Source organism: Phoenix dactylifera, chromosome 4 (assembly GCF_051530095.1).
Source record: "Phoenix dactylifera cultivar Ajwa chromosome 4, Ajwa_hap1_PhDact_Kaust_v1.1, whole genome shotgun sequence".
NCBI classification, from domain to species: Eukaryota; Viridiplantae; Streptophyta; class Magnoliopsida; order Arecales; family Arecaceae; genus Phoenix; species Phoenix dactylifera.
The window spans coordinates 4,942,059-4,953,830 of record NC_143193.1 but is presented as its reverse complement, the minus strand read 5'-3'; the positions used below and the strand labels follow the sequence as shown (position 1 = coordinate 4,953,830).

At 41.1% G+C, this 11,772-nt stretch overlaps 1 protein-coding gene across 1 annotated transcript; it reads left to right on the top strand.

Annotated features, from left to right (window-relative positions):
- Positions 1-3,911: 3,911 nt before the first annotated feature.
- LOC148703660 (uncharacterized) lies at positions 3,912-10,158 on the top strand. The gene is made up of 2 exons (XM_088719669.2): positions 3,912-5,300; positions 5,962-10,158. Exon 2 carries the CDS (start codon positions 7,406-7,408, stop codon positions 8,477-8,479), a length of 1,074 nt encoding a protein of 357 aa, XP_088575795.1. The 5' UTR covers positions 3,912-5,300; positions 5,962-7,405; the 3' UTR covers positions 8,480-10,158.
- Positions 10,159-11,772: the final 1,614 nt, after the last annotated feature.

The window sequence follows — 11,772 nt, the reverse complement described above, 5'->3', positions numbered from 1 at the left end:
GTGTCACTATCATCCCATGTTGCCTTCAATGTCTTCTTCTTCTCCTTTCCAAAATACTTCTTTTGTTGAGGGCATTTGGAACGAACGTGTCCCGGTCTCTTGCAATCATAGCATATGATTGGATCTCTTTCTTTTTCCTTTTCTTTTTCCCAATCATTTCTCCCTCCAAATTTCTTTCTTGGGAAAGGTTTCTTTCTTCTCATGAATTTCTTAAACTTCCTTACTATCAAACCCAAGTCCTCATCTTGGCTTTCTTCTTCACTCTCACAACTCTCTTCTTCACACACACTTGAGGTAGCCTTGAGTGCGATTGTCCTTTTCTTCGGCAACTCTTCTTCATGTTGCTTCATTGTGAGCTCATGCGTCATCAATGAGCCCAGTAGTTGTTCTAATCCCAAAGTGTTGAGGTCTTTGGCTTCTACGATCGCCGTGACCTTTGCTTCCCATGCTTTCGGCAAAGACCTGAGAATTTTACTCACAAGTTCTGGGTTAGTATAAGATTTACCCAAACTCTTTAGACCATTAATTATATCGGTAAAGCGAGTAAACATGCATGTAATGGTTTCATTGGGTTCCATCTTAAACAACTCATACTTGTGAACTAGAATGTTCACTTTAGACTCTTTGACTTGATTTGTACCCTCGTGGGTAACTTCAAGCCTATCCCATATTTCCTTAGCGGAAGTACATGTGGAGACTCTATTGAACTCATTTACATCTAGAGAACAAAATAATGAGTTCATGGCTCTAGAATTAAGTTGAGCCATCCTATCATCATTCTCATCCCAATCCTCCTCAGGTTTGGAAACTCGAATGCCATTAACCATGTGTGATGGTTCTTGTGGTCCCTTGACTATAACCCTCCACAAGGCATAGTCTTGTGCTTGAATGAAGATTCTCATTCTAGTCTTCCAATAGGTATAATTTGTCCCATTGAAGAGTGGAGGTCTATTGGTTGCTTGCCCCTCGGCAGGAACATTGTTAAAGGGTGTTGCCATCTAGATCTTTGGCTAAGACGGTTAGGTCTTTCAAGAAATACACAGAGCACCCGCTCTGATACCACTTGTTGCCCAGAGATGGTCACCCAAGAGGGGGGTGAATTGGGTGTTTTAAAAGCTTTTGACTAATTAAAAATAAAACACACGAATATATGCACTAAAGTAAAGAAGGAGGAATAAGAAAGGTCAATCGCAAACACAAGATTTTATAGTGGTTCGGAGCTTCCACTGCTCCTACATCCACTCCCCAAATCACCTTTGGGAATTTTCACTATAATCCAAGATTACAGTACGGTAGTTTTGCGAGTTCACTACCCAACTCGTTGTTTTACACCGGGCTCACAACAAACCCTAAAACCCCCAATTTCACTTAGGCTTGGGACGCCTTTCCCTTGTTCCAAGTTCCTTGACTGGAACAAGCACCACAATGAAAGAGTTTACAAAGGAAAAGTAAAGCTCTAAAAAGCAAATATGACAATTATGAACAATAGAACCCGGAAGAATCCTTTTGCCGTTGGAAGCGTGAGAAATGTTGATTCTTCCGATGTGGACCGCGTAGGGTTGAGTGTGAGCTTTGAATCCCGAGCGTACGAGAGAGGTTGAGCTTGAAATCACTTGGAAAGCTTGAAAACACTTGATTTCTTCACTTGAATGCACTCACTCCCTTGAACTTTTCTTTCTTACTTTTCTCTTGAATGATCTAGCTTTGGGTTGGTGAAGAGTTGTTGAGAACCACTTAAGAGGTCCCTTTTATAGCCCAAAAAAGCAAATATAGCCGTTAGAGACAAAGTAAAAAGAATTTGAAATTCAAACCAAACCTAAAAAGCTGTCAGTCGCGTCCCAGGCGCTCCGGGGACGTCTCCGCTTCAACGAGAGACGTCTCAGCTACAAGATTTTACTTTTTACGTTGTCTGGGGTCGACTCGGCACTTTAAGGGGACGTCTCGGCTTGTTTGTACATTTTGAATGGGGACGACTCCGCTGCTTTGGGGACGACTCCGCTTCTTTATCTCTGAAAAACATGTCCTTTGGAATTCCCTGAGAGAGACGACTCCGCTCCTTCAGGGGACGTCTCGGCTTGTTTGCACTTTATGCATGGGGACGACTCCGCTGTCTCAGGGTCGACTCCGCTTCCTTATCACCGAAAAAAACCATTCTCTGGAAAACCCTGAGAGAGCCGTCTCCGCTATCTTGGGGACGACTCGGGAAGTCTCCTTTTTACTTGTGGGGACGACTCCGCGTACAGTGGGGACGTCTCGCGCATATCTCTTGAAAATTGCCTTTCTGCCGCCACTGAGAGAGTCGACTCCGCTACTGAGAGAGTCGACTCCGCTAGCGCGGGGACGACTCGGCAGGTGCCGGGGACGTCTCCAGGTGTCCCAGTTCTTCCTGTTTGTGCCAGAGACGTCTCTGAAACTATCCGGAGACGTCTCGGCTGTCCCTGATCTGTTTTCTTTAACTCAAAATATTCTTCAATAAATTCATAAAAATTATGGGAACTTGCCTAGACATTTCTTAACAATATTCTCAATTAATCACATGAATTCCTCAATTAAATTGTTAAGATAAATGAAATTATACTCTAGTGTTTTGTATTCATCAAAATCCATTAGGGGGTCAACACCACATAATCCAACCCAGTGGCATCTGTTGCACAAAGTGCCAAATCCACTATTATTAACCACCGGTGGCAACAATGTCTAAATATCACTATTCTAATCATCGGTGGTACGGTGTCGAAACTAATTTCTCACAGATATAAGTTGATAGGGCCAACAAATAATCTCTATTGGCGGGGCCAGAACAGATCATAGCCATGCTGAGAATTCATACATACAAAATAGATTTTTCATAATTTGTCCAATCATATTTTCTAGATTTCATAACATAGAATATAATTTTAAAATAATTATTAACATGCCTGACCCATTTAACTATATTCAAAACATATATCCAAATTTAATTAAATAATAATTATTTTATCAAATAATTTTGAATGCACACTTTGAAGTATTATGTTACTTACCCCTTTTCGCTTTAAATTTCACTTCATGCAAATGGTCAAGTGCACCTATTTAATATCAAATATAAATACTACCATCTCATGCCCCCAGATCAGTTGGGTCTGAGCAAGGAGGATTCAATAGGTTAGAGGTGAAGATCGACAATGGCCAAATCTAACTAAAGCTGAAGTAATAACCGATTTACTGCACGAGTACTGGGGCAGTTCAGAGTCTCCAAACTGGATCAAGTTGGATCCGTGCAACAAGAAGAATAGGACTTACACTAAGATCTTCGAGCTTATCTAGAGAGAGAAAAAGAAGGAGAGAGAATTTTAGCTCGAGTTTGGGTTTGGTCTGATCTTGGTCTTGGGCCCGACTCAGATGGTTCGGGTCGACCATTAGAAAAAATTTAAACCTGCCCAATTAAAGAGAGTTAGGGATATATGATCCAAGGCTAGTTGAGCTTTTGGACTTAATCCACTTAGTAAGGTCTAATCAGAGGCTTGGCCTATTTAGTTTGGTTTGACCAAAATCAGAAAATAGATATTTGGCCGGGGTCAACCTGAATCAATCAATATATCTTTAGTCCAAAATGAACGGACTTGGTCCATAATGGATGAATAGGGCTGATAAGTGCTAAATAATGTTAATCTATTTTACATAGTACTTATTATTATTTTTATGCACATGCTTTAGATTTAAACATAAGAAAATGTGTTTCCCTCCACAATTGCATTTTTAATAAATTATTAGAGATAATTCAAGTTTGATTTGATTGTTTATTATCGAGCCTAATGTATATAGGTCGAGTCAAACCCAATTGGATGATGCCAAAACCTATACTGCACTATTTCATAAGTCCACATCCAATCGAGTTCAACCTCTCATTCATGTTCCAACCTTCTTTCCCAAAACCTCCCGCGTTGCACAGTTTGAACCCGTATCACGTCTGTGGATTAGTCTTCGTCCCGGTTAAAGTCAGCTATTCAAATCATCCCATCATCCACGTCATCCTCATCTATGAATTAACTCCCCTGCTTCACTTCTCGTGCACGCTCTTCCCTTCCGCATCCAAAGCTCCTTCCACGTCATTCTTTTCTTCCCCTGTTTCGGAATAGAGCCGCATGATCCACGGGATAAACTCAAACCCCCAGCTCATCTTATTTTCAGCTAACGAATCTGAACTAGCCTTCATCTCGTTTAGAACCTCGAATGAGCATCCTAGTGACCGCTTGTGATTTTCTGTGTCCCACGAACAAAACCAAGCCAGCAGCCACCCTCTTCTTCCGGATTCCCAGCTTTTTCCGTGATCCACCTTCATCCCGTCCGCGTATGATCCTCCAGCAAATCCCAGCCATCCGAGCTCCAAGGATCAGCATCCCAGCCATCCGAGCTCCAAGGATCAGCATCCCAGCCATGTCCACATCGTTCCCTCCACGTCTTTCCCAATTTCCAAATGAGAACCAGCCTATCCACGCTCACGAATCCAGCCTTGCATCCTTATCCCCTCCTTTGAAATAGAGTCCCAGCATCCCACGCTCATTCCCGTCGTCCGAGATCTTCTCCGCGTCCTCCCAGCAGTTGCAGCTTTCCTCCCAACCTCCTGTCGGATCAGCATCTTCCAAGATCTTGTCGTTCATCCCGTTCATGATCCATTCCTATCCCACAGCCAGCCACAAGTGAGCATCCCGCCGTTCACAAGGATAAACGTCAGCCCCTGCTTCAGCCAGCAGCCGTCCATGATGAAGCTTCCCACCGATCATCACCCTCTTCCGCAACTGTTCAATGCATTTCCAGCTCATCTCCTCTTCATCACGGATCATAACAACAGCTTATCACAGATCATCTCCCAGCAATCCACCATTCGCAAGCCATCCAGCTTGTCCCACTTCCGGTTATCCTTATCTTCCCACTCAAAAAATCTTATCCAGGTAAGGGAAACAAGGGGGCTGGTGAAGCTATAAAAGGAGGAGACCTCTCTTCTTCATGGATCATCTTTTCTCAGGCTGAGTTCCCACAGAAGATTGGAGAGAGATTATTTTGGGTATGGTGGGAAGAACTTCCCACGGAAAGAAGAAATGAAATGCTAGAGGGGAGTTTGATTCTTATTCGGCTTGTGCTGGGAATAGTCTGAGAGGGGAGTAGATGTGGAAGAGAAGAAGGTAGTCGTGATGGACTCCCTGTGCGTCGCTGCCGCTATTCAATTCTCCATGGAAGCCTGATCTCTTCACTGGGGCAGGATGAAGCCCTAACAAAGACGACAACGGTTATTGTATCATTTTATTTCTGCTCTTGGAATTGTATGAACTTCTTTGATCTTAATGAATATTTCTTTTATTCCATATTTTAAATTCTGTGATTTTAAGTATGATATTTATACAATTGTTCTTCATTATCACTAAGTAAAAATAAGATAGTTCATGCTTAAGGAAGATGCAGTGTGCTGCCACCTTAGATTAGGATAGACATTGCATGCTAACTAAAGATGGATTATTCCCAAATTGCTTGTGTGAATTTCTATTTGAATGCTTATTAAGCTTGTAGCCAATTTGCATGTTAGTCCAAGAACAAGGTAAAATATAATTAATCATTGTTGCTATGTTAGTGGTGAATTTTCTGCCCTAGGTTCTTTTATTCATATCATTTTCAATTGCATCTCTTATTAAATTGCTTAGTTCAATAGTCCTCACAAACTCCCTTTTTCAAATATTATTTTTAAGAAAACAACTGTACCCCAATCCCTGTGGATCGATACCAGCAATTACTATCCTACAAGATACATGCTATTGCGTGGTCTTTAAAGTTGACTATCAATTTTTGGCGCCGTTGCCGGGGATTGCTAGCATGGTTGTTTTCTTTTTATTTATTTATTTTTATTTGTTTCTTTTTAGCGATTCGATACATCTACTTTCCGATATTGCCATATTTTTGAGATGTACTAATCATTATTTGTTTTGTTAGGATTATTGAACAAAAAAAAATGAAAGAAGGAAAGAATTTTGGACGACTAGAGGACACATACTGAAGAGGTTTGATCAATTAGCTTGCCGGAATTTTTGCTTGGTAACCTCTAAACCTCTCTTGACTTTATTTTTCGTGCATCAGCTTGTAAACGTAGTGGAGAAGCTCGGCACATACATCTCGGCATATGTGTGTCTAGTCTGTCGCCCCCTTTAAACTACGAGTGCTCGAATAGATATTATTTAGGTTGCTCATGCATTTGAATCTTTTTGTAATTGTTTGATTTAATTTGAGTAAGACGTGTATGATTGCTTGACACAACACTTAATATATCACACACATAGTAAGGGCAATCACCCCAACAAGATAAGAACTGGATTTCATCACCAGATTCTTGCCTAAAGTAGGTGAATCAATTCTCACATAGCTATCACTTTAATTAAAATCAATTAGACGTTGGCCCCTAGGGACATTCGAGCTCAATAGGACGAAGATCACCGAAAGTTGCACCAATTTTGCTCTGTGGCTTAGTTGATGTCTAGGCAAGCTTTGTCCCTCTAAGGGAGACAGTTCATCTGTTCGAGGCAAGTGGTTTTTAAGTGGGACTTTTGCGAACATATCGTGACCCCTCCACTTACCTGGGAGCTTACCTGGTCAACTCAATTCATTAGACCGGATTGGAGGCTTAGGTGCCCTCTTCAAACCAGTTAAGAGCTGTCTAGTAATTTTAGGACAAACATAAAGATTTGATGTGTTTTTATTGCATGCTTGACTGCGCTCAATTAATCAAAAGAGTTTTAGTGTATGCAAGGGTGTCGTTATAGATCTTCTGAACTCGTACCTTTTGACCCTGAAATAGAGCATTCTCTTCAGGCTCTTCGAGCCGAAATCCGCACGAATAGAACCTTAGGATCTACTCCACCTATCGAGATGGCTGAAGAACAACCCAAGCTGCTAAAGGAGTATTTCACTCCTTCGATTTATACCTCTCCATCTTGTATTCGACTACCTGATACCACTGCTGCTGTACAGTTTGAAATAAAGTCTAGTGTCATCCAAATGCTTCCCTCTTTTTATGGACTCAACAATGAAGACCCATACAAACATTTAAATGAGTTCCTTGAGATCTGCACAGCTGTCAAAATTCAGAACTGCACTAATAATGCTCTAAAACTTAAGCTGTTCCCTTTTTCTCTTAAGGATAGAGCTAAGCAGTGGCTCCATTCATTAGAAGCCAATTCTATTCTTTCATGGCCCCAAATGTAACACGAATTTCTGAAAAAATATTTTTTCATAGAAAGAACGAACCAATTTAGGCATGCTATCACGATTTTCTCCCAATCTGACGGAGAAGAATTTCATGAAACCTAAAAAAAGTTTAGAGATTTACTCTGAAAATGCCCGCATCATCAAATACCCAAATGGCAATTAGTGCAATGCATTTATGACGGATTGTCTGAACGAAACCGTCAGATGGTTGATGCTTCTTGTGGAAGAACTTTCATGCTTAAAAGTGAACATGAGGTATGGCAATTGTTTGAAAATCTCAATGAAAATTTCATCCACCATGCCTCCTCTACTCGTCAAGCACCCCCCGAGTTTCCAAAGAAAATGGAACATATATGAAGTTAGCCAGTCCTTAGGTCTATCTGACAAAGTAGATGCACTGTCCTGCAAATTGGACCAGCTAATGTCTAGAGAACAGCTTCTAAACTTTTTCCAAGCACAAGTGTGTGCTCTCTGTTCTAGCCTGTCTCACCTTGTTTATGAATACCCTTCGGCAGCTCAATTTTCTGAATTTGTGCAAGAACAAGTTAATGCTGCCCAAACACAGTCCCGACCAGATAATGATCCATATTCCACTACTTATAACCCGGAATGGCGCAACCATCCAAACTTCTCTTGGAAGCAGCAAACTTCCAATACCTCCCAACCTTATTCCCAAAATTTTCAACCTTTCCAGAATGTTCATCCAAACCGTCCTCCTACTCACTATTCACAATTCCAACATGTCTCTCCTCCACCACCCCAAAAAGATATGGCTTTTGAGCACAAAGTATTGACTGTCCTTCAAGGATTAGAAGCCAATACACAATTGTTGCACTCCCATACCCAGTCTATTGCCAAATTAGAAATCCAGCTAGGGCAGCTAGCTAGTGCACTGAATAAAAGAGAGGAAGGCAAGCTTCCAAGCCAACCAGTGAGTAATCCGAGGGGGCAGTACATGGCTCAAGAGACTCACCGGAATGAGGTTCACCGTGAACAAGCTAACGCCATGACTACCTTAAGAAGCAGACGTATAGTGGACAACAAGGTTGGAGAACAAGAGCATAAGGAAAGTGACAACAAGGGTATGACTGTGCCTAAGGAGAATCCAAACTCTTCTTTGTCACCATCTAGTCCAGTATCGACCACACCTTTTACACCGAAGGTCCCTTTTCCTCAATGTCTGAATGCATCTTCTCCCTTTGGCATGAAAGGAACTTCGTTGGAAGAAATAATGAAGGGTTTTAAATAAGTCAAAATCAACCTCCCTCTCCTTGATGCCATAAAACAAGTTCCGTCTTATGCCAAATTTCTCAAAGACCTTTGTACCCAAAAATAAAAATGTAGGACACATGTGCCTAAAAAGGTCTTCCTAACTGAACAAGTGAGCTCTATTCTCCGGCACAAAACCCCTCCAAAGTTCAAGAATCCTGGTGCGCTACCATCTCTTGTGTGGTAGGAGACAATTCTATTGATCGAGCACTACTAGATTTAGGGGCAAGTGTGAATCTTCTTCCTTACTCAGTTTATGAGAAATTCGGATTAGGTGAATTAAAGCCTACATCAGTGTCTCTGCAATTGGCTGATAGATCTGTAAAAATACCACGATGAGCAATTGAAGACGTCCTAGTCAAGGTAGATAAATTTTATTTTCCAGTCGATTTCATTCTCCTTGATATGGAACCTGTGTCGAACCTTAAGAAACAGATCCTTATGATTCTTGGTCACCCCTTTCTAGCTACAGGCAATGCATATATTAATTGTAGAACTAGGATGATGGATATATCTTTTGGAAACATGAAAGTAAAGCTAAATGTATTCCATGCCTCTAAACAACCTGCAAGGGAAGATGAGTGCTTCCTAATAGACAAAATAGACGATCTTGTAGAAGAAGTCTTTTCCTATATTCTGGCAGATGATCCTCTAGAAGCATGCTTAGCCCATTTTGATATTGATAACTTTGATTTAGACAAAGCCATAGTAGAAATCAATTTCCTACTCGACAATCCGTCTCCCACAAATTCTCATCCTTGGCGAATCCGACATGCACCTCTTCCTACCCTTTCTAGTGCGCCACTTTGCCCCTCCATCGAGTCCCCTCCCAATCTTGAGTTAAAGCCACTTTCGGTAATGCTTAAGTATGTTTTTCTAGGGCCAGAAGATACCCTACCTGTCATCATCGCGGCTGACCTATTTGACAAATAGAAAAGTCAACTTTTGAGCATGCTAGGAGAACACAAACATGCAATTGGATGGTTCGTAACCGATCTGAAGGGGATTGATCCATCTTTGTATGCATCGAATTAACCTAGAAGAAGATGCGAAACCTACCCGTGGAATGCAAAGGAGACTCAATCCTAACATGAAGGAGGTAGTCAAGAAAGAAGTAGTGAAGTTGCTAGATGCTGGAATTATCTATCCTATCTCTGATAGCAACTGGGTGAGTCCTACTCAAGTAGTACCAAAGAAGTCGGACATTACTGTAGTTGAAAATGCGGAAGGAGAGTTGATGCCCACACGCACGACCACTAGCTGGCGTGTTTGCATTGACTATAGAAAGCTGAACTCCATGACTAGGAAGGACCATTTTTCTTTGCCCTTTATTGACCAAATACTGGAAAGGCTAGCCGGTCAGGATTTCTACTGTTTCTTAGATGGTTATTCTGGATATAACCAAGTGGCCGTGTATCTGATGATCAAGAGAAAACAACTTTCACATGTCCATTTGGGACATTTGCGTATAGAAGAATGCCATTTGGATTATGTAATGCACCCGCAACATTTCAACGATGTATGATGGCAATTTTTTCTGACATGGTAAAAAAATTTCTGGAGGTATTTCTGGACAACTTCTCAGTTTTCGGTCCCTCATCTGATGATTGTCTCAATAATTTAGCCTTAGTTCTGAAAAGATGTAAAGAGACCAATCTAGTGCTCAGTTGGAAAAAGAGTCATTTCATGGTTCAAGAGGGTATAGTCTTGGGACACATTGTATCCAAAAAAGGTATTGAGGTAGATAAAGCTAAAGTTGATCTTATTTCTAATCTTCCTCCACCCAAATCTATGAAACAAATCCGTTCTTTTCTAGGCTATGCTGGTTTTTACCGACGCTTCATTAAAGACTTCAGCAAAATCTCTTGGCCCTTGTGCAATTTTCTTGCCAAGGATACACCCTTTGTCTTCGATGAAGCATGTGAGGAGGCCTTTGAAAAGCTCCGATCTAAGTTGACTACAGCACCTGTTATACAACCTTCCAATTGGGCACTTTCATTTGAACTTATGTGCGATGCTTCTGACTATGCCATTGGGGCGATTTTAGGACAATGACTAGATAAGTTACCTCATGTCATCTACTACGCTAGTAAGACACTCTCAGATGCACAATTGAACTATACCACTACTGAGAAAGAATTACTAGCTGTAGTATTTGCTTTGGACAAGTTTCGATCCTATCTCTTAGGGTCCAAGGTTATTGTATTCACTAATCATTCTGCTCTCCGGTACCTCTTTTCAAAGAAGGACACCAAGCCTCGCCTAATTCGATGGATCCTATTGTTACAGAAATTTAATCTAAAAATTCATGATAAGAAAGGTACCACAAATGTTGCAGCGGACCATTTGTCTATAATTCTTCTTGAGCCTTCTCATATTACCTCACCACTTCATGACTCCTTTCTAGATGAACAATAGTTTGAGGTACAACAAGTGAAAACACCTTGGTTTGCCAACATAGTGAACTATCTTGCCATAGGACAAATTTTCGATCATTGGTCCAAGCAGGACAAGTATCGATTCTTTTCGCAAGTCAGGTTCTACTTTTGGGATGACCCAGATCTGTTTAAGTACTGTCCTGATCAAGTAATCCGTCGATGTATGCCTGAATGTGAATTTCAGAGTATTCTTAATTTTTGTCATACCCAAGCCTGCGGGGGGCATTTTGGGGTAGAAAAACCGCAACTAAAGTCTTACAAAGTGGATTTTATTGGCCCTCATTGTTCAAAGATGCTCATAATTTTTGCCAGACTTGTGAGCGATGCCAGCGAATGGGTACAATCACCCGTAGAGATATGATGCCACTTAATCCTATTTTAATTATAGAAATTTTTGATGTTTGGGGTATTGACTTCATGGGCCCTTTCTCGCGTTCTTTTGGTTTTGAATACATTCTTGTCGGGGTTGACTATATCTCGAAGTGGGTAGAAGCAGTTGCCACTACGACTAATGACCACAAGGTTGTGGTTAAGTTCTTACAAAAAAATATATTTAGTCGCTTTGGCACACCCCGAGTTATCATTAGCGATGGAGGATCACATTTTTGCAACCGATCTTTTGAAGCTTTGGTTTGCAAGTATTCAATCACCCACAAAGTTGCCACCCCATACCATCCCCAAACAAGCAGGCAAGTTAAAATTTCCAATAGGGAGATAAAACACATCTTAGAAAAAACAATACGCCCCGATAGGAAAGATTGGTCTCAGAGGTTAAACGATTCTCTTTGGGCTTATCGTACTGCCTATAAGACTCCTATTGGCATGTCTCTTTATC